The sequence below is a fragment of the Hyalella azteca genome, unplaced genomic scaffold (genome assembly GCF_000764305.2).
Source record: "Hyalella azteca isolate HAZT.00-mixed unplaced genomic scaffold, Hazt_2.0.2 contig5424, whole genome shotgun sequence".
In the NCBI taxonomy this organism is placed as follows: Eukaryota; Metazoa; Arthropoda; class Malacostraca; order Amphipoda; family Hyalellidae; genus Hyalella; species Hyalella azteca.
This window is the reverse complement of record NW_025935615.1, coordinates 39,518-64,332: the sequence shown is the minus strand read 5'-3', so window position 1 is coordinate 64,332 and position 24,815 is coordinate 39,518. Positions and strand designations below refer to the sequence as shown.

Below are 24,815 nucleotides of genomic sequence, written 5' to 3'. Positions count from 1 at the left end.
ATTGAAAACCTGTAATTTATGAATCACGGAAACATTCTCTACGATGTGGGTTCTGGTGCAGGTGTTTGCTAAGTGGTGAGTAGGATTTCAAACTTATCATTTTCTTGGATCATTCAAATTCTTGTTGGAATAGGGTCATGTTGGAATAGGGTCATGTTGGAATAGGGTCATAGGGTCATCTACTGGGACCATCGGGTCATGTCTTATAGGGAGAATGGGGTCATGTATCTATAGGTCATGTCTTATAGGGACAATAGGGTCATGTACCTGTAGGTAATGTCTATAGGGACAATAGGGTCATGTATCTATAGGTCATATCTTATTGGCACAATAGGGTCATGTATCTATAGGTCAGGTCTTATAGGGACAATAGGGTCATATATCTATAGGTCATGTCCTATAGGGTCAATAGGGTCATGTATCTCTAGGTCATATCTTATTGGCACAATAGGGTCATGTATCTATATAGGTCATGTCTTATAGGGACAATAGGGTCATGTATCTATAGGTCATATCTTATTGGCACAATGGGGTCATGTATCTATAGGTCATGTCTTATAGGGACAATGGGGTCATGTATCTATAGGTCATGTCTTATAGGGACAATAGGGTCATGTATCTATCATGATGTCCATTGGGCATTTTCAAAGTCAAGTTGTAATATAGAAATTCAGTTTGAAGATTGAACGAACTTCTGGGAATTATTTCATTATTACATAACTCACCACACAAAAGATTCAATGTGCCGTCTATGAATAACTATATCCGAACCTCTAAATTCGTTTTTGTTTCGCATAATATATCTTTTAATGATCGAACAGTGCTCGAATATGAATGAAAATTCCCAATAGAATACAAATCTCACAAATAAAATAGCTGTGAACAATAGACCATTTTAATTAGCCTCATAACTGATGAGACTACAGGCTAACATCGATAAGAAGGTTGGCTTATGTTAACGATTGGCCCCTATAGAGTCAAATTCAATCGCTTTAAAACAGTTGAATTATTTCATCGAAAGTGTTGATGATTATTTATTATTAGAAAGAAGCGATCATAAAGAATGCTTTCCGACGTAACTTATACGCAGCTTATTGCAATGGGTGCTTTCTTGAAATGTTTTCGAATGACAATAAGCTGAAAAACATTTTAAAATATTCAGAGTACCTTTTATTTAAATTTGGGGCTAATTTTGGGGCCAACTTCCTTGTAGAAATTGTTTTAAAATGATTACAATCTGGTATAAAAAACACTAAAAAACGACAGGCATAAAAGAAGAACAATAAGAATAGAAACTTAAAGCAGTAATGAATCGCTACGACGAACTTTCAGTAATTTATGAGCATGAAGATTGTGATAAGAAAAAATATTCTGGTCATTTCTGAAAACAGAAATGTTCGAAATTGCTCCTTGCGTCTCGTGAAAGCAATCAATTCCCTCCTGAACCATGAATTTCAGTCGCTCCAGCACGCTTCAGAACCTGCATTACTTTAGAGTGATGTTATTTTGAGGGGTTCATGATTATGATTATCAGTTTATTATTTATTTATCTTATTCGTAAATATTCTGCTTATCTTGATAAATTATTGCTAGTTCTAAATTCTTGTTTATTTGCAGATTTCAGACTACCTAATCTGGTGTCCAAAGTAAGAACTAGAACAAAGAGAACACACGGTTATATTCTTGTACATATTTGTTTGTAGTTTAAGTTTGACTTTTTTATAGCCTTTTATCTATCATTCAGTGTTTTTCATCCTTCTTTCAATGGCGATAACTTTTATTACACGATTATACGCAAATGTCTGGGGCCACTACCAGCTTTATTTTCGTATTATTCATTTATAATCCACGTTAAAGCCATTTTGAATTTTTGGTATAATATCCCTGGATAATTATCCAGGGATATTATATTATTAGGGGGGATATATCCCTGGGATATTAGGGGGATATATCACTGGATATTAAATCTGGGAATAATCCAGGGATATTATGCCTGGATTATTTGGGATAATTTCCCAGCATAATCTAGGAACGTCATGTCATGGCGTTACCGCAGTCAAAGGTATGAACGCCTTCAAATTTCTTCACGGCGGAGATGTCTTTGGTTAGAAAAGTGAGCTTTTAGGAAACTCTTTCATGCAGTCTTAGTATCCCAACTCGTGGCTTTGATGTCCGTGCGAAGGGCAGTGGGTTTAGGGAGATCATTGGTGTCTATATTGACTTCATATAGCGCGAGTGTCTTCAACAACGAGCTTCTTTAAAAGGGGCTTTCCATAAACGATGCTCAATATAATCACACATCGTCTCCGCATAAAAGCAGCGATATTCCAGTTTAATGGCTTTGAAAGCTGCCGGGGATTAAATTCTTTTCATCTTCATGAAGGACAAAGGTAATGCCGACGCATGCATCGCATTTAATTTATCTTAAAGTGTGCTTATACCTTTCTTGAGAAGATTTTTTAAGATTATGCTTTTATAAAAAGATAATTCCCTGACCGCCAGCTTTTACCAACTGATAAAGTTCAGTTGCAAGATGAAAATCATACATGAACAACCCTGTAATTTTGATAAAAAAAAGTTGTTGTTGTTGTGCTATCTCATCTGATTATCGGTTTTCCTACACTGCACAGTTAGTGCGATTGAAATTATTCATCTGAAAACACTGCCAATTGTTCAATAACAAAATATTATTTGGCAGAAAAAGCAGCAATAGAAATTCTTGAAGCAAACTCGTCTAGTTTCTAAACATTCTCGGTCCTCTTGGCTCCTAAATTTTTGCGAGTGTCCGTGTCGTTAACTTTTCTAAAACTCAAGTATCTTATGAAATAGTTCCTGAGAGGCCTCTGTTGTTGGCAATATTATGAACTTTGTTCAAAAGTTGTCGTCCTTCCGTAAGACCAAGGCTTGAATGAGGCCACATGTTGCCGTGGCATTTGACATCATAACTACACCCTGCCCTCGTTATGCTGAAACACAAGAGTTCATAAAATGTTCCAACTGTAGGACCGATCTTGAACCCCGCGCCTTTATTGAACAACAGAACAAAATTGCAACAAATTTTGGTAGATACTTACAGAGAAGCGGTTACGTTAATAAAGTATGTGCTTCTCCGTACTTTTTGAAATAAGTATTCTCCCATTATGTTAAAGTTAGTACTTTTTCGTAATTCTTAAAGTTAGTACATTTCGAACTTCTTGAAGTGAGTACTTCTCAGAGTAATTTTGTCATCATTTACAGGATGATTTACTCTAGAAAACAGCTAGAATAAGGAAGTTATTCTCCAGAGAAAAAAAGTCATATGAATAGGTTTAGGAATGTTAGGAATAATTTTTTTAAGTTAATAGGCCTCAAACTGATTGGAATTGCTACTTCATTCATTTTAATAATCTAATAATTCTTTAACAAGATAAACTAATTTAATTATATGAAATTTTAAAAATCGTTGAAATCATTTCCTTTCAACAATTCTATTTCTATGAGCATGAAGATTGTGATAAGAAAAAATATTCTGGTCATTTCTGAAAACAGAAATGTTCGAAATTGCTCCTTGCGTCTCGTGAAAGCAATCAAGAAGTTGTTGAAACGCTTTCATCAAATCGAATGTACTGAGTATTACCCGACTCAGAAAAATGTTGAGTAGCAGACGCATGTCATACTCTCATCAAGACCTCAATAAGTTCCTTCTCAAAGTCTCATAAAGTTCCTATACTCTCACGAAGACAAATTTGAGCACACAGACTCGAAGAATATTGCTCCGACTGAAGCTCATTCCTTGAAAGTTGCGACAGAACATTTCACTTGGCTTGCTTTCGGCGTTCACAAGTCAAGCCATTACCGAAGTCCCTTCAGTAATACGGACATGTCCATGCGTTACGTTGGGCTTCGTCACGGAGAAAAATTTCCCCTGACATTGAGTCTCTTGAGGAGCCAAGAAAAGGCTTCCTCTCAGGAGGATGCTGGCTATCAGCCCAGTATGATGACTAAAGTGATGAGGTTCTCCTGTGAGGCACTTCTGAAACCTGGCGCTTTTATTGTTCCTTGTATAAATCCTTTGCGCCAGATTCCACTTGGACGATTATTATAAGGATTGAATTGAGGGCGGTAAATTAGGTATGAGTTATTTGATTTACTGTGTTCTCTGAGTAGAACCATTATTATACAGATTGCATGAGGGCGGTAAATTTAGTTTGAGTTGTTTGATTCACTGTGGTCTTTGAGTAGAATTATTTTAAGGGATTTCTTATGATGAAAATTCTCATTGTTCACTCCTCTGAAGCTGTATTTTAATGTAATTTTTATATTACTCACTCGTGCTATTCATTTCATTGGGACCGAATAAATGCCCCCAAATAATTATTTTAGTTTAAATATCGGATATGTGATGTTCATTTTTCTATAGCATCTCTAATGTTTATATCGTTCTGAACTCTTTAGAAGTACAATATTGGAGGTTCAATAATCGACGAGTGGCATCGAATTTCATAAGCCAACCCTACATTAATATTCATTGTAAGCAACCTATCATTTATCAACATAAGACGTAACGTATATTAAATAAAAAATTATACATAAAAACAATCCTAAATTTGATTCAATTGATTTAGAAAAAAAAATACTATTAGAAGTCAAGCTTTCATGTGACCATTGTATTAAAACTTCTGGCATCAACCTATATAACTGAATGAAATGTGACTTTGTGTTCTCAAGCCTAGCTGCTTTTTTAATAAAAAACATATTTAAGAGTGGCAATCAGAAGGTCGGAAAAAGCTCGAAATTCCGCATCAGTTAAAATTTTTTTAAGATAGTACTCGTATAAAATTAATGCATGAATGTATTTGATATCTGATTGCTGATAATTTAACTTAATGGATATGCCGTCTGAGTCTGACATCCAATGTATTGCATGACATAATTTATTTCTGCGGGTTTTGTGACATTTAAACTGAAGTTGATACTAATGATCGAATACATTAATTTTTAAACGACGATCATATCCCCGAAAGCTGTTGAGAACCAAAATATAATTCATACCTGTAAACAACTCTTTAATAAATGTTTCTTAAGCGTCAAAAATAGATGAATAGCAAAAATATATTTGGAGCAGCATTAATCTACAGGAAACAATTCTATACTAAATGTTTCTTAAGCATCTAAAATAACAGCATCGTAAAAATATGTCAGAAACAGCATTCATCTACTAGATTCTTTACTTGTAAATATCACGGTTCACTTAATAAGCGACAAGGCAGAGCAAGCAGATTAGTATAAAGCTGCCGCCCTCTAAAGCCCCGTCCAAATGCCCTGACTTGAAGGGACAAAAGTGCTGATGTTGCACGATTTTTTAGAAGCTGCTCAGCTTCTGTAAACTTTTGCTGCGCCCAATTTGCCCCTCTAACTCTCGTACCTGAAATGTCGATAAAGAGATCTGCTTCCTTGAGAAATAAGAAGATATTTTCTAGAAATATAAAAGGCCTCTTCTGCTCCAGACGGCAGGCAGCTGCACAGGAATAACTTAAAAAGCTTCTCGGGTAGCCAGCTTCAGAGTGGTTGTGTGATATTGACAGTCTTTAGCTGTTCGAGACCACCTTCTTATGAATCAATTTCATTCACAAATTTTTACCAGGAAGTGACTTCAATGAAAAAATTTCAGGGGATATTTTAAATTCAACAGGATAATTAATAACTGAATTTAACCTTTATTCTTAAAATTTAAAGCCATATTTATCTGTTATTTTTGTGATGCAAAAGAAACATGCTTTTCTAATTCATAAGCACAGATAAAAAGACTTGAATGCTACATACCCAGAAATTATAAGCATTTTATTTATTTTAACTCAAGCGCTGTCAAACGGGCGCCTCAGTGCTACGTGATACTATCTGTATCCACGTGAAAAAATAAATAGTGACACGTAGCGTGTTGCTATAGTGACAAAAAACACGTGTCACTATATAAAATAGTGACCCGTAGTGTTACCAACACTACGTGTTAGTAACAATTAGGAAAATATAAGAAATTAATTATTTTGCCCCCAACTATTAGTATTTGGCTTGCGGCCTAGTGAACCGCGCGGCCCGGAAGCGGCTTATGTCGTGATCGAGCTCCTCTCCATGGAGCAGCTGGCGCAGCAGACGTCCAACTGTAGGACCGATCTTGAACCCCGCGCCTTTATTGAACAAGAGGACAAAATTACAACCAATTTTGGTAGATACTTGCGGAGAAGAACTTAGGTTAAAGTATGTGCTTCTCCGTTCTACTTGAAATAAGTATTCTCCGATCATGTTAAAGTTAATACTTTTTTTACTTGTTAAAGTAAGTACTTCTCCGTACTTCATAAAATAAGTACTTCTCCGTACTTCCTAAATTAAATACTTCTTAAAGTAAGTACTTCTCCGTATTTCTTAAAGTAAGTACTACTCCGTATTTCTTAAATTAGTAGTTATCCGTTTCCTTAGAGTAAGTATTTCGCAAAGTACTTTTGGCATCCCTTACGGGATGACTCACTCTGGAAAATAGCCTGAATTTTAAAGGCAGAGGCCAATTATTTCTCGAAGTTATTAAGAAGAATAAAGAAGTTATTTTCCCCAGAGAAACATGTCACTTAATAATCTAATACTCTATTTCATTCACAAGATAAATTAATTTAGTTGCATGAAATTTCTTTAGATTTAAACAATTCTATTTAGAGGTAGAAATTTTTGTAAAACTTTTATAAATATAATCAATGATGATTCTGAAGCATGTGTGTTGGAAATGAAGAATTTAAATAGTGTAGCATAGATGAGAAGTGAATTTTCATGAAAGTTATCTTAAATTTCAGGGATCAATCATGTATAAGCAAGTAAATCATTCAGATTACTTACAGTGTGAAAATTTACTTTATAAATTTACAAATTATAATTCTCCTAATGGTCATTCCATAATGTTATATAGTAATCAGCATAATTTTGCACGACAAATTTTGAGGGACTCATGAGAAAATTTATTTCAAAATATGTACATTGTTTATGGCACGAATAATATTAAGAAATGCTACAAGTTTTAATTGGACAAGTTACGAGCTCACGCTGCTCAGATTTTGCAAGCCTTAAAATACATCGAATAATTAAGCAAACAAGATCCACTCAAAAAAAAAAAAGTACATTTTATCAAAAATAAAACATGGACTTTTTCCCTTGTGTAAGCCGTCCTGACCCAGTTTTACTCAGCATGATAGCTTATCTGTGCTACGTTCGTTCTTAACTCTAGCTGTTGGTGAGAAATTGAGCAACACTTTGTACAATATAACCCTTTCATTCGTCTGAGCATGGGGCTGTAATTTAGTATGTACGTCGTAGCAAGGTAATAAATAAATTGATACTACAGACTTGTTGTAACTTCCATGCCCGTGAACCGAACGAACCTACAGAACAAGACGTCTTAACAAACCGGGATCGCGGAAATTCTGTAGCTGCTATCCTTAGCCAGTCCGATGTGAATGTATAGTGTAGCGATCGTTGCCTAATGCTCAGCTATCTTTGATTAGATTCAAACTTTTCACAATTCTGAATGATGAACTACCAAAAATAATGGCTTCTCGTTGTGCTTTACTACCATAAAATAAAATGTTATTTGGTCATTTATATAATTCGTTGCCTTTCGCGGAACTTTCGAATGTAAAGAATCCCAGCGACAAATGCCGTCTCCAATGAGTTGAAATTTATTCGCTATAATTCAGACAAGGCGGGTATTTTCCTAGACGTCTTTTTGTTCTACTGCAATTACGATGTGGTTCATGACACACTTCAAAAGGGAATACATTATTGCTGACAAAGATCATTAACATGAGTTCACTATGATATTTCATATTATTTTCAGAACAATATCTTCAGCTTGAACATACTCAAACTGACCATATATCATAAAACTTAGAGTAGACCATATACCATATACCAAAAAATAACATTACCATCAAACAATACTTATTTTCTCCCTAAAACTGGCATTGAAATTACGTTAACCCTTTCATCGTCTTGTTGAAATGAGATTTGGATTTTACAGCGCTGGGTTATCTGGTCACTGCCCGGTAAATCCAGGGCTTACCTGAAAATCCGCAAGCGAATGCAATGTTGGGATGGCCTGGAACGACGTCCAGGATCATTTCTTGATCAGGCGTCAGCTGGCGCATAGGGACATGAGATGGAAACATTGATATATTATATTCAGCTTTGAATTAAGCAATAATTGCATTAAATGTAATTGCATAAACCGTTGAAAACGTTAGCGAATAATTTCGACATCGTGCCAATTTCACAGATCTTTCCACACAGTTTGCGCAATGTTACAATAAAAAAATAAAGCTTCTAACAAGTAAAAATACGTCATATAGCGGATATCATTTTGTTTTCCCTATAAGAATTCTACGATTTAATGATCTATTATAAATGCAAAAAAAAAATAATAAAACTTCTATCAGTAAAATTACGTCATTTAGCAGATATCATTTTGTTTTCCATATAAGAATTCTACGATTTAATGATCTATTATAAATGTACCAAAAAAATAATAAAGCTTCTATCAGTAAAACTACGTCATATAGCAGATGTATTATTTTGTTTTCCATATAAGAATTCTACGATTTAATGATCTATTATAAATGTTACAAAAAATAATAAAGCTTCTATCAGTAATATTACGTAATATAGCAGATATCCTTTGTTTTCCATTAAACAATTCTAAGATTTAATGATCTATTATAAATGTTAAAAAATAATAAAACTTTTATCATTAATATTACGTCATATAGCAGATATCATTTTGTTTTCCATATAGGAATTCGAAGATTTAATGATCTATTATAAATGAAAAAAAATAAAATAAAACTTCTATCAGTAATATTACATCATATAGCAGATATCCTTTGTTTTCCATGTTACAATATTCTACGATTAATTGATCTATTAAAACATATGGTTGTTATAACTCACCGTTATAGAAGAATAGAATAGAATAACTCACAGTCCATAGAAGAATTCTGAGATTTAATGATCTATTATAAATATTACAAAAAAATAATAAAGTTTCTATCAGTAATATTACATCATATAGCAGATAGCATTTTTTTCATGTTACAATTCTACGATTTAATGATCTATTAAAACATATGGTTGTTATAACTCACGGTATACATGCATGCTTCTTTTATAACAGGCTGAGCATGCAAGCACGGGAAGACCTCTGCCACGAACTGCTGTCCCTTCACCAGCAGGGCGTCCGTGGCTACGATGTCACGGTGGTCGGGGTCACAGGGAACGCCCGCGTGAACACACAGCTGGACGAAGAAAAAATTGATGTATGAAGCATTACTGAATCTGTTCGCAATTGAGTCTAGGCTTGTTCATGTGTAAAGTTTAATTAGAAAGTTCTTCAATTATAATAATAAGCATTAAGTAATTAATAATAAATTAAATTATTAAGTAATTAAATTTAAATTAAATTAAATTATATTATTAAGTAATTAAATTAAGTAATAAAAATATGTAATAAGTAATTTCTAATATGTAATTAGAAATTCATTGTAGATGTGTAACATCGGAGTCAATGGCGACTTTAGAAGTATTGTTTTTAAAACATATATTTTATACGCATATTATTTCAAATAATAATGCACTCAAACGAACCGAGTAAAAGAATTATTATTTGAGTTCAAACTCCATTGTAATATTATATTAGATAACTGTCTCACTGCTGTCTCAATACCTTTAAATTAAACTTACTGAAGAATTTCTTTAAAATATTCTTGAATTAATATTTTATAATTCAGAAATAAGTAACACTGTTTTAACATAAAAGAAATACTTGCGTGTGGAGGCTGGGCCTCATGGCTTCAATTTTGCTTTACAAGTCCAATAACCCAAAGAATGTCGGCCAAGAATTAAGAGTGGTATTTTCTCATCAATGGAAAGTTAGAAAGTAAACAAGTTATTGATTAAAACTTGAAACTATGCACCTGATGTTATGTGAAAGAGTTGCAACAGGAATTAGAAACGAATAATTTGTAAATACAACAAATAACAGTTGTAAGTACGTGGATCCAAATACCTTTTATACCTAATACAGTAATACATAGTATATTATAGGTGCCATTCTGTTATCTGAATTCATGTTTAATTACCAAATTAATTATCTGCAATGGCATCTTTTCAGTCATTGAGTTTCCATAAAACTAATAACATTTTTGTAATTGTTTCATTGTTATTGAAACAATTGTTTCAATAACAATGGTTGAAAATAACAGATTAAATCTTGAAACTGTGCTGCTGATGTTTCCTGGAAAGGTTACTAAATGAATTTGAAACGGAATACAACAATAAAAAAACATAACTCAGTACTCACTGCAGTGAGTGACAAAGAGCGCATTTTCTCGTCGACAAAAACGTGAAGTTACGGACGGACGGACGGACAGACGGACATGGCGAGCACAATAGTGCATTTTTTCCATAAATGAGAAAATGCGCTAAAAAGTTGAAAATACGTGGATCCAAATACTTTTTATGCCTATTACAAAATGTAAAGCATCCACTGCGTAATCTAAACTTATATTCAATTACCAAACTAATGATCGACGATGGTATTTCATAAATTTTTGAGTTTGCTTAAAAGAAATAAATACAATTGCTGCCGTTAAATTTCTCTTTTTGTTAAATTATGACAACAACTCTCAACAACAAATTTGCTTCCAGCGCACAATTTTGCTGGAACCTATTATAATAAACTCCAGTTTTTCCATTTGAACTTCAAATGCCGTTATAATACATGCAAGGATGGCCGTATATCGGCAACCGAGCGATCACCAATAATCTTCTTATGATTTGTAAGAGGGTTATGATGCATAATTGACTACCTACCCGGCGCATTACAGCCCCCTGCCAACAAACCCAATCTCCTCAAATTAGAATTCTAATGTCAGACGCACCTGAGTTATGAAATCAATGGATGGTAGAGGATTGATAACAATTGCTGCTCACTTTGATCAGGCCAGGATATTCTACGGAACGTAGGCCGTAGTAGAAGTCATGAGTGGGTACATCAGAGTCCATGTACATGAACGAGTGCCCTTTGAAGTCATCCCGCTTTGGCTTCCAATACCAAACAGATGTGCGCACCGACCTACGATGTGTAGGTATTATTCAATAAAACATGTTTTATTAGAATTTTCTGTATTTTTAAGTTTTGTTTTTGATACGTGTTTTTTGACTGTATTCATACCGTTATAACAGTTATTAAATTCATTAACGAAAACCGAAGATTACAACAAATTCTCCCACGAAGTGGCTTCGAGATCGAGTCACATGACGTTTGTCATCAAGGATCTCTCTGGATTGACAAGGATCTCTCTCTCTCTAGATTGACATTTTTCCCAAATGTATTAAACTCTTCTCTAAGTTGGATACCTTTAAAATAGATTAAAAAATGTAATTAAACAATATTGAGAAGGAGAAGAAGTTAGCCATCCAAGAATCTCAAATATTCATTTTAGCATCGCTTAATGGCAAAAATTTTAGTCGCGCGTATTGTTGCTATGTTTAATTTTAAATTCTTAGGTATTAATTATGATTGTTTATTTGCTGGTAATATTCATGTTAAGCGGTAACACATCTATATGTAATGTGTTACTCACGTTATATTGAGCGTATTGTTGCTATGTTTAATTTTATTTTTTATTTTTGGAAAATAATTCTTTTGGTAATAAATATTTTGGTAAATATTTTTATTTGCTGGTAATATTCATGTTAGGAGGTAACGCATCTATATGTAATGTGTTACTCACGTCAAGGGAAGATCAATACCAAGGCTTTTCATCAACGGGCCCGTCCAAGGGCCGGCGCAAATGGCCACCTTCGAAGCGATTATGTGGCTATCATCTGGCCCGCTTATCTTAACTTTATTGTCCACCAACGGCGTCACGGCGGACACCGGCCACCGGTCGCGGACAGTTCCTCCATAACGGATGAATAACTCCTGCAAAAAGAAGGAACTAATTCGCGATTTACCATGGGTATATTTTTCTAAACTACTATTAAATTGCATTTACGCGTGATTTTAGTGTACACTAATTTTTTACACGTGATTTGAGTTTACACTAATTTTTTACACGTGATTTTAGTTTACACTAATTTTTACACGTGACCTTCAGGTGACACTCAAATTATTCCTTCATTTGGGCTTTATTTAGTGACTAAACAAATGTGATGTGTTAAAATTATTACGTAATAATTCGCATTGACTATGCCATATTAGCAAAATAAGTACCTATTTTTGGTACGCATATACGACACTTAAATAGCCCCTGTAATTTATTCAAACGACTCTGATTACTATTAAATGTCAGGATGAATTAAAAACAAGTCTGTATTTTTATTCAAGTCTTCTTGGTGTTAGTTGTAGATGTTTATTGTCTCGATGCTCTGACGAAGGGCGCAGACTCGAAAGAATTAATTTTTATGCAAAATAAATTATTTTTGTACTGTACTATAGTTTGGTTGTAGTGCAATGTAAGCAATAATTTTGATGCTAATTAGGGAGCAATTTCGCATTAATACTATCGTCCATGTCTTCATTGTGATATGAAAATCTGAATAATATTCATTCATTAAGCAAAACATTCGCCAGCGTCTCTCAAGTTCATCTATGATGTGCATCCTGTACGAAAGTATTATAAGAAGTAATTTGCGGCATCGTAAACCACTGTAAAATGCATCAACGTGATAAAATTTGAGTCAAAAAAGTTAAATTTTTTAATCTTGCTTTTCTTTATCATATTCATATTGATGGAAGTCAATATCGTCGTTAAAATTACGCTTAATGTATTGCAGCGGGAACATATTATGTGAATTATAACTTTTTATATTTTGTAGTAGTGCGGGGTAAGTTATTTCAAGAAACTGTGGTCAGTGCTAAATATTAGTTTTGATGCGCAATTTCAAAGGAAAAAAATGTGTAGTTAATCGTCGCCGACCCGGCAACATTGCAGGGTTCTTTTGAGGCAACAATCGAAGTTACGTCTTGTGTTTCATTTTCATTTACTTGTCATTTTGATTCAATTGTGAAGCTCTTAGCATAAAAAATTATTCGTCAATATTTTTCAGCTTAATGAACTCTTTCAATTTGAAGGTTTGTTGGTAGTCGAAATGATCATTTATCAATCCATTTTTAAAGCCGTTCATCTGAACACCATTTTTTATATCATTATCTATGGCTAGCTCAATTTGAGAATGATGAGTTGAAGCATACTTAACTCATACTAGCATTCTACTTCAGAATTGTTCATTTTATATTTATTTATACTCCAATGCAGTCCAGTCAAATTCTTTGCACAGACAAATTTTGACAATTGTATAAGATCACATCTACTGTATATTAAGACACTCGTTTAAATTAAAAACACTGAACATGGCGCCTGAGACCTACAAAGGTCTTATGAATGCTAAATTAATCGAAAAATTGCATATAAGCTCACCCAAACTGCTGGCGTAGCTCCTGTACAGTCGTGGGCAAAGGCTGACCTCCCGCCTCTACGATGGATCGTCTCATGTTGGCCATTATAGGGTCATGTATCTCTAGGTCAGGTCTTATTGGCACAATAGGGTCATGTATCTATAGGTCATATCTTATTGGCACAATAGGGTCATGTATCTATAGGTCATGTCTTATAGGGGCAATGGGGTCATGTATCTATCAAGATGTCCATTGGGTATTTTCAAAGTCAAGTTGTAATACAGAAGTTCAGTTTGAAGATTGAACGAATTTCTGGGAATTATTTCATTATTATTCAGCTCACCCCACATACTTTCAATGTGCCGTCTATGTACACGTAACTATACTCTATGTCTATGTACATAGTGTATTTGTACATGTATGTATGTACACTATGTAACGTAACTATGTCCAAACCTCTAAATTCGTTTTTGTTTCGCATAATATATCTTTTAATGATCCAACAGTGCTCGAATATGAATAAAATTTCCCAATAGAATACAAATCTCATAAATAAATTAGCTGCGAACAATAGACCATTTTAATTAGCCCCATGACTGATGAGACTACAGGCTAACATCGATAAGAAGGTTGGTTTATGTTAACGATTGGCCCCTATAGAGTCAAATTCAATCGCTTGAAAGCAATTGAATTATTTCATCGAAAGTGTTGATGACTATTTTTTATTAGAAAGAAGCGATCATAAAAGATGCATTCAGACTTAACTTATACGTAGTTTGTAACACTTGGTGCTTTCTTGAAATGTTTTCGAATGACAATACGTTAAAAAACATTTGAAAATATTCAGAGTACGTTTTATTTAAACTTTGAGGCTAATTTTGGGACCAACTTCCTTGTAGAAATTGTTTAAAATGATTACAATCTGGTAACTTTCAGTAATTTATGCATGATGAGCATGAAGATTGTGATAAGAAAAAATATTCTGGTCATTTCTGAAAACAGAAATGTTCGAAATTGCTCCTTGCGTCTCGTGAAAGCAATCAAGAAGTTGTTGAAACGCTTTCATCAAATCGAATGTACTGAGTATTACCCGACTCAGAAAAATGTTAAGTAGCAGACGTATCTCATACTCTCATCAAGACCTCAATAAGNTGATACGTGTTTTTTGACTGTATTCATACCGTTATAACAGTTATTAAATTCATTAACGAAAACCGAAGATTACAACTATTTCTCCCACGAAGTGGCTTCGAGATCGAGTCACATGACGTTTGTCATCAAGGATCTCTCTGGATTGACAAGGATCTCTCTCTCTCTAGATTGACATTTTTCCCAAATGTATTAAACTCTTCTCTAAGTTGGATACCTTTAAAATAGATTAAAAAATGTATTTAAACAATATTGAGAAGGAAAAGAAGTTAGTCATCCAAGACTCTCAAATATTCATTGTAGCATCGCTTAATGACAAAAATTTTAGTCGCGCTTATTGTTGCTATGTTATTTCAAATTCTTAGGTATTAATTATGATTGATTATTTCCTGGTAATATTCATGTTAAGCGGTAAAGCATCTATATGTATGTAATGTGTTACTCACGTTAAGGGAAGATCAATACCAAGGCTTTTCATCAACGGGCCCGTCCAAGGGCCGGCGCAAATGGCCACCTTCGACGCTATTATGTGGCCATCATTTGGCCCGCTTATCTTAACTTTATTGTCCTCCAACGGCGTCACGGTGGACACCGGCCACCGGTCGCGGACAGTTCCTCCATAACGGATGAATAACTCCTGCAAAAAGAAAGAACTTATTCGCGATTTACCATGGGTATATTTTCCTAAACTACTATTAAATTGCATTTACACGTGATTTAAGTATACAATAGTTTTTTACACGTTATTTGAGTTTACACTAATTTTTTACACGTGATTTTAGTTTACACTAATTTTTTACACGTGATTTGAGTTTACACTAATTTTTCACACGTGATTTTAGTTTACACTAATTTTTACATGTGACCTTCAAGTGACACGCGAAATATTCCTTCATTTTGGCGTTATTTTAGTCACCAAACAAATGTGATGTGTTCTAATTGTTATGTAATAATTTGCATTGACTAAAACGTAATAACAAAATACATATTTTTGGTACGCATCTATGACACCTAAACTACCCCTGTTATTTATTAAAACGAATCTGAATACTATTCAAGCTCAGGATGAATTAAAAACACGTCTTCATTTTTATCCTAGTCTTTTGGTGTTAGTTGTGGATGTTTATTATCTCGATGCTCTGTCGACTAGCGCAGACTCGAAAAAATTCATTTTGAATGCAAAATATATGATTTTTCCTAGCACTGTAGTTTGGCTAGGTAAATTGTAAACGAAGTAAGTTACCATGAAACAATGAAATAAATAATTTTGATGCTAATTAGGGAGCAATTACGCATTATTACATCCGTCCATGTCTTCATTGTGATATGAAAATCTGAATAATGTTCATTCATTAAGCAAAATATTTGCCAGCGTCTCTCAAGCTCATCTATGATGAGTAGCCTGTACGAAAGTATTATGAGAAGTAGTTTGCGGAGCATAAATCAAGATCTTAGTTTAAATTAAATATGTATAAAACCTTGAACTTCGCATCGCAAACCACTGTAAAATGCATCACCGTGATGAAATTTGAGTCAAAAAAGTTAAATTTTTTAATCTTGCTTTTCTTTATCATATTCATATTGATGGAAGTCAATATCGTCGTTAAAATTACGCTTAAAATTTATTATTTATGCAAGATGTATGTTTTTAAAATGAAGTTTACTTGATGAACTCGCATTAAAAATGTAAGACCCGTAATGGCTCTATTTAGATCTTAATATTGTTACAACATTGGGTGCTGCTTAATTTTAAATGAGCCTCGAGTCGAAATAAACTTGAACGAGCAAAGCCTTCAACTTTAATGAGTAAATAACTAAAAAATTTAACGGGCGGTGCCCAAATTAACATGGAATAATTTCTTCTTCAATAAATTAAAAATTTAATTTAAATTTTCGCTCACACTTTGTAATCTCAAAGATTAACAAAGTTCCTTCAAAAGGCACGTCTTACTTTGAAAGTTTGGCCCATGTTAAGGAAACTTTATGCGTGAGAATTGCTCCAAAGTTTAATATTCTACCTAAATTAACGCGAACAAAGTCTTGCGTTAGCTCAGAACTTGTTTGAAAAAATATTTTTAACTGGCCATATTTTCGAAGAACTTTACTTAAATGCCGCTTAGTGAACTGCTTTTCTCGCCACATGATTTTTTATGAAATACCAGTGCTCGCCCCATGATTTTATGTGAAAAATACCAGTGCTGGTATTTTTCACAAATCTGGTTTTTCCTTTGGATTTCATTTCTCACTTTTTAGTGCTTGACCTTGGCTATGCTTCTTTCTTTTTAATGTCATTAAAACTGTCACGGTCGCGATCAAAGATATCTTTGCGTGTGGTTTTAAGATATCCATATTTCTGATCTTCTAGCGCAAATAAAAGCTGGGAAGAATTGCATGTGAATTCAAAGCAAATTCATCAAACTAACAAAATTTGTTGAAACTCTATAAAACGAAACGTTGTTTGAATCATCGTTGAAATATTGATATATATTAAATTTCACAAAATGTTTCTGTACCAAAAAAAAATTATTGTAACACTAAAACTATATTTACATATAATGCGCTTCACACACAATTTCGAAAAACGAATTTATTTCTGCACGCAATGCTTGGATTGCATCTTAAATAAACACTACAGTACCTTGAGTGCGAGGATACACTGATCAGCAAGCATCACTGCGGCCTTAGTGTCAAAGAAAGTTTCGAGGTCTGCCGGAAAGTTGTAGCTGAAATGAGATAGAAATTTTATCATTCAGGAAAGTCCACAGCATCTTCTTCTGTCGGAATTGCAAAGTAGGAAACTTCTTCCTGTATCCCATCTAAGTTACTTATAGGCTTCGATTTTAAGCCAAGGGTGTATTGCAGCGGGAGCATATTATGTGAATTATAACTTTTTATATTTTGCAGTAGTGCGGGGTAAGTTATTTCAAGAAACTGTGGTCAGTGCTAAACATTAGCTTTGATGCGAAATTTCAATGGAAATAAATGTGTACTTTTTCGTCGCCGACCTGGCTACATTGCAGGGTTCTTTTGAGATAGCAATTGAAGTTGCCTCTTTTATTTAATTTTAATTACTTGTCGTTGATTTTAATTTAATTATAAAGCACATAACATCGAAAATTATTCTCAATTAAGCACATAACATCGAAAATATTTTTCAGCTCAACTCATCCAATTTGAAGGTTTGTTGGTAGGGGCAATTATCATTTATCAGTCCACTTCTAGAGCTGTTCATCTGAACACCATTTTTTACCGCATTTTCTCATTTATGGAAAAAAGGCGCTATTGTGCTCGTCATGTCCGTCCGTCCGTCCGTCCGTCCGTCTGTCTGTCCGTCTGTTCGTGACTTCACGTTTTCGTCGGCGAGAAAATGCGCTCTCTGTCACTCACTGCAGTGAGTACTGATCTTTATATCATTACCTATGGCTAACTCAATTTAAGAATGATGAGTTTGATCTTACATAACTCTTTATACTAGCATTCTCCTTGAGAAATGTTTATATATTATCTATTTATACTCTAATTTAGTGCAGTCAATTTCGTTGCACAGACAAATTGAGGCAAGTGTTTTGAGATCAACAACTATATGAAGACACTCATTAGAATTAAGAACACCGAGCATGGTGCCAGAGACCTACAAATGTACGATGAATCCTAAGTTATAGCGAGCCTGGCTGTAATATGAATGGAATTATGTGTGGCATGAAATAACTCCAATATCTATTATTTTGTTTGAATTCGGAACCCCAGAAAAAAGACTAAGGACAAGCGGTTACTTTTTTACTTGAAATGATGCGTTTTTCGTTATACTTCAGCCCCAAAATTCGGGCCGCAACTCTAGAGTTATCAGACAATCATATACAAACAGCCATCGATACATTTAATACACCCGCAAAGAGAGGTTTCAACGGAAAGATATTTGTACTTCTTCACATGCAACCCGGCAACATTGCAGGTCGCATATTTGTCAGATAAATTAATACAAACAGTCATCGATACATTTAATACACCCGCAAAGAGAGGTTAAAATTAAAAGCTAATGCATTCAGTTGGCGAAAAATGTATATAAGCTCACCCAAACTGCTGGCGTAGCTCCTGTACAGTCGTGGGCAAAGGCTGACCTCCCGCCTCTACGATGGATCGTCTCATGTTGGCCATGTAGCGCGCGGTGCCCACGCATAACAGCGGGGCTGGGCTGTCATTATTTTCATTATTTCATTATTTACATGGATTTAAATGGAACATTGGAAGAATTTTGCATTTTATTTACTACTATACGATACAATGCTACTCTTAGTACACTATAGTGCTTCCAGGGTAGAATGGTTGTGCTGAAATTATGCGTTTTTCTAAACGAATGTCAACGGTTAAATGATTGCAGAAATTGTATAGGGTTGAACACCTCCATTATTTGAAATAAAGATAAGAGAATGCCTGCACATGAAAGGAAATATACGAATGACCGTAGTATAGAAATGGGAGCTCACGGATTGAGAGAGCCCAAAAAAAAGATGATAATTGTGATATAACAAAATATTTATCAGATTGTTCTTTGTAAAAGCCTAAAGCTATTGCTCACAAAAGAAAGAGAACAGTTTTATGAGGAGCATTTGCGTGACGTACCATTGACCTGCTAGACTAACAAGAGTGCGGCACTCTGCGCAGTTTAGCAATGTTTTGTGTTTGTTTGATATCATGCAGTGAAGAATGCAAGACGATGCCTTTTGTGAAATGTAGTGGTTAAAATTAGAAACCAGGCAATTATTTTTCGGTGTTGTTTTTTGTTTTGTGTAACAATCCGCACTATCAACAGATACGCTACGTACTGATTGAGATTTGAATGTTTCGTTTTCTCAAATCTGATAGTACATTTTTTTTAATAATCACCGAAACCCTCTCACTATAGACCAAATAATGACAAATAAATTCCTTGGAAGGCTTTTCTGCTACTAAAATCATAGGCTTCCTACTGATTTAATCTACTTACCTCTCATTTAACAAATTAATTATGTGTGAATTCCAATCAAGTCATTTTCGTTTTCAATACCAAAAGCTTCTTATTGATTGATATTTAGTAAAATTATTGGAAGAAAGGCAGTCAATGATATTTGCCACTCACATCAAAAGCTCCTTGTTTATTTCTTTCTCGATATTTCTCCAAGCCATATTTCTTTCTTTATGTTTCTCTCTCGATATTTCCCCTAACCATATTTCTTTCTCGATGTTTCTCTCTCGATATTTCTCATATATTTGCCACTCACATCAAAAGCTCCTTGTTTATTTCTTTCTCGATATTTCTCCACGCCTCGAGAGCAGCGGCCATGATGGCATTCATTTCTTGGGCGCCGCAGTTTGCGATCCTAGTGATCCTGCTCTGTCCTGTGCTCGATCCCCGCGTGTGGGGGGATGGAAACTGTCGCAGTGTCACATATATCATAGTTAAAATATTCAATATAATAAATATATAATTGTTGATATATTTCAAATATCATTGTTACTATATTTCATATATAATTTTTGCTATATTTCATATATCATTGTTACTATATACCATATATCATTGATACTATATTTCAAATATCATTGTTACTTTATTTCATATATCATTGTTGCTATATTTCATATATCACTGTAGTTATATTTCATATATTAAATGTTCTTTATACAGAAAATGATCAACCATGATAAGGCGCACTCGATTCTCATAAAATGTCGGTATGTAAACAACAGCAAGGGGACACTTATAATTGTAATTATATTTCATAAAATTTCTGATAAAAATATTTCAGCAATGATAACACGCACTTCATACCCACGCAAATTAGGAATGAAAATTGCAGCAGGTAATTATTTCTCCATATTGAATTAATTTTTAGCAACAAACTCAATTTCAATTGTTTTCTAGCAATATCACAAGTTTTATTTAAATTTCTTTGCTTGTTAAATGTTTTTTCTTCAATTTCATAGTTTTCATTTAAAAAGAGAATATGAGACCTATATTTTCTGCCTATCCTGACATTTGTTAAAATATCATTTCAATTATCCTTTCATAATGCCATCACTTTGGTCAAACAAAAATTTTTTATGAAGTTATAAACTTGTAAGTAACTAATTTTTTTCAGAAGACGTATAAAACTTATCAACTATGTACTATGGAGAAAGATTATTATTCCATTGCTTATTCACAATCGAAACAGCCACGATAATCGTGAACCACATCATCAGAACTGATGTCAATTTATCGTGAGTCGACACACAACCAAGACATATTATTCCGTGAAAGTTTTTACCGTCTGCCAACATTTTGACGATAATAGAACACCGTCGTACAATAATTTTGCCATAGAACATGCACAAGCTTAAAATTACGTCGAAGCAATCTTATAGTTCCAGTAAAAATTTTCATGAATGCATATTTTCAAGAAGATTTTTCGCGAGTTTTTAAATCATATATCTAAAAGTTTAATTAGCCGGACATGTTTAATTAAGACACCTGCTCAAGTAGGACAGTTCGGGCGCCGTGCCGCGCCAGTTCCAGTGCTGTGCTGTAGCCCATTACACCCCCGCCCACCACTGCAGCATCGTACTCCATCTGCATAAAAGAAATGAAATCGGCAATTTCATTCGAGTTGTTGTGATAGTTTGTGAGTAAAGTAGCGCTGAAAATTGACTCTATTGAAATGAAAATTGTTGGACTTTCGTGGTACATTTGCCACATTTGAAATTTGACAAGCATCGTCTTTCATCAAAAAACTTTCACTCATGGTTTAAACATCGTTCTCCAATGCGAAAAAACTCTAAAAGTATATCTAGGTGCCGAATATCATTTGAATATCAACTGTTGTGTCTTGGAACAACTCTTTAAATTATATATTCTAACACCTAATTGTTACACCTCGTACACAATAATAATAAAAAACTTTCTGAATATTAATCCCAACTTAAGCTCATTATTTCAATGGCAACACCGCCTTAATATTAACATGTTTCCCTCGTAGCAGGATAAACTGCATACGACCCCTGGAAATACATTAGTCCGACGAATCACATGCATTTCGCTTCTATCCGCTCTGAATTTTTTTCTCACGAAAACTTCATGGTCAAATGGACCGAACGGAAGCGCCCATATACATATAATACTGCAGCTCCGCTTTCATATTAACCACAAATATATTCCGGGAATTTTGGAATATTGTATCGCAAAATGCGGCACATTCCAACTAGATAATGGAAATTTTTTTATCTGTTCACTCCTTTTATAATTGTGGTATAAATCATGAAAGATCTACAAGAAGTCAATTAAACGCATTCTTTGGATCTTCGGACTAAACCAAATAATGTAAGCTCAATCTTATGCTTACATTAAATATGAGTAAATGTTATGTTTCGATAAATGTAAATTTATTGGAGTATATTGCATCCTGAGAAAGTATAAACAATCGGAAAATCTTTTCATGAAACCATTGTCGTTTGCCACGATCAGATTAATTTCGCATTTCGTGGAACATAACGAACACAATTCCGAACATTAGAATATTCTATCAACGGACATAATGCATTCAAGACCGCTGCCCCTCTCGAGAGTATCTCAGTCGTAAAATAAATCTCCGGCAGCAGCACACCACATTACGCAACAGCACAGGCAGGACCTCACAACATGTTGCGTTAGGCATAGCCTCTGCGTAAAAGCATGTGCAGAACTTTTAACTGGTCGTAGCTGAAAATTTGTTAAACAAGCTAGTTCAGTTGCTCCTTTGATAGAATGAAACTATATTGTTTTCCCATTATATATAGTTCTCACTTATCAGAAAGTCCGAGTGAATATTCTTTTTAGTTTTAGTGTTTTAGTTTTTTTCTTTTTAGTTTTCTTTAGTGTTTAGTTTAGAATTAATTAGATTAGAAAGAGAAATAACTGGAAGGAGATAATTAATTAGAACAATTATGAAACTCGCAAGTGATCCCGCGAAACAAATTCGCTCAACTAAATATATGAGATCACCAATTATGTTGAATTGTCAAGAGTCAAAGTGTTTAAAGCATGATCATTGCTCACCTTCAGTAATTAATTATATATAAGGCACCACGCAGTCTGGAGAAACAAGATCAAAATAAGAACCCAATTAAATATAAATATCTGAGAGTGCTCTCTCACTCCCCGACTACACTGGAGTGTTGTCGCGTTCAAACTAAACAAGGTGTAGCTCAGGTTCGGCTCGAAATATTTACAATCATCGGCAGCAGCAGAGATCTAGTCAGCTATCTGAGATAAGAGATACTGTTAGGACCTGAATTATAATTCCTTAATCATTATGAATTGAAAAATTGTATGCTTCGATTACAGTCGTAGTGAACAAATGAGAGAGATATGTATTTTAGAAGTTACATCAACTTTTGGTTGAGTGATAAGCATCTTATGATATCTGGTTCATTCTTGTTTGGCCGTTGAACAGGTTTATCTTTGACCTTGGATTCAGGTTCTTATAGCCAGTCATGGGGTTGACTTAGAGGCATGCTCGGTAACTCGCTATTGCTATTCCAACTTACAATGATAGTGCTTCTCAGCTACAGTTAATCAAGCATGAATATTAAATACCCATATTACGAATTTTTAATTGTAAAAGATTAGAAATTAATATTTATATAATTTTTTTCAGCGTGATCAAGAATCCATATCGCGTTCAAGTACGCATATTGTCTGCAGGTCAACTGTAACAGTAAGTGAAAAAATTAAACAAAGGCGCGAAAGGAGAATTGATGAATTCCCTCAAAGTCTTATGTTATACGCATTAAAAATATCCAAAATTTGGAGCATGAAGCTGGAAGTCAACTTCCATCGTCTACTGAGGCTAATAGCAGTCAAAAATAGCTTAATTGTTCCCTATTCCCAATCGCAGTAAAATGGATTGTTAACAATTTTCTCACTTGATACCGAAATAGCTTTAGGCTCCAATGCCTATACACTATTTAATCTTTTTGTGTTGATCAGATCTCCATCGTCAATAACAAATATTAAGCCGCGACCTTCCCGAAGTAAAGGAGCATCAGTAGCTATAAGAGACAATATTGATATTTCCAGTAAACAATATCGAATGAAATTTTACTACAAAAGTTTCATTGTCTTTTACTTCTTTTTTTTTGAAAACGAAGTAAACAATGTTTTTTGCAAAAACTTTTTTTGCAAAATGAAGTAAAGAAATTTTGTCCAATTGATGCGTTATGTCATTTGAATCATAAGTTCATTGCGAATTATAAAATGAGAGAAATGCCCTCAAAGAATAGAAAATGGGAGCCTTAGCACAATAGTTTCACATTTGTTAAACTACCGTTATAAGGTATTTGGTTTCCACAACGTTTCCACTAATTTAGTCTGCATCAATATTATAGAATTTTAACGGCCCCCAACTTTTCAAGATCTACAAAAATCGACGGCTATATTTATGTGCTATTGAAGATTTAAAGTATATATTTAGGACCAGAAGACCGCCTTTGCCTAGCCTGGTCAATAAGAACTTCCATTCGCGATTCATAGTTTCACATTTGTTAAACTACCGTTATAAGGTATTTGGTTTCCACAACGTTTCCAATTTAGTCTGCATCAATATTATAGAATTTTAACGGCCCCCAACTCTTCAAGGTCTACAAAAATAGACGGCTATATTTATGTGCTATTGAAGATTTAAAGTATCTATTAAGGACCATATGACCGCCTTTGCCTAGCCTGGTCAATAAGAACTTCCATTCGCGATTCAAAGTGCTGGTGATTAGTCACGCGAACGCGCGAACTGCTCCTTGCGTTGCCCTGAATCGCGACACGGTATTTTGTTGTTAATTGTAAATTGTTGAAATAAAATGTTTAATTGATGACCGTGGAATGCTGAGTGAAAGTTTTAGGGATATATAAATATATTATATGAATATATATATATATATAATTATGGATATGGATATATTTAGTAAATATGTAGTTATGGATATGGATTTAGTTAATATATAGTTAAGGATTAGACACTCCTTCCAAATAAGATGTAGCGCATTTAGCAAATGTGAACTAAACTTAAAGCGAGAAAAACTACTGTAATACGATTGACAGAATATCTAGGAAGCTATTTTATAGTCAATGCACAACAATAGGAACTTGAATAAAATTAGGGGATTTATATATGTATTTCTTAAGCTAAATTAAATAACTCGTATC

At 34.1% G+C, this 24,815-nt stretch overlaps 1 protein-coding gene across 1 annotated transcript; it reads right to left on the bottom strand.

The window, feature by feature from the left end:
* Positions 1–5,674: 5,674 nt before the first annotated feature.
* Positions 5,675–22,792, bottom strand: LOC108670895 (peroxisomal sarcosine oxidase-like). The gene is made up of 13 exons (XM_018158384.2): positions 22,674–22,792; positions 21,114–21,212; positions 19,882–20,033; positions 19,740–19,847; positions 18,696–18,815; positions 17,262–17,346; positions 15,070–15,260; positions 13,497–13,569; positions 11,808–11,998; positions 11,005–11,146; positions 9,159–9,308; positions 8,081–8,156; positions 5,675–6,164 (listed from the first exon to the last, which is right to left on the bottom strand). Exons 2-13 carry the CDS (start codon positions 21,210–21,212, stop codon positions 6,037–6,039), a joined length of 1,515 nt encoding a protein of 504 aa, XP_018013873.2. The 5' UTR covers positions 22,674–22,792; the 3' UTR covers positions 5,675–6,036.
* Between the last annotated feature and the right edge of the window lie 2,023 nt (positions 22,793–24,815).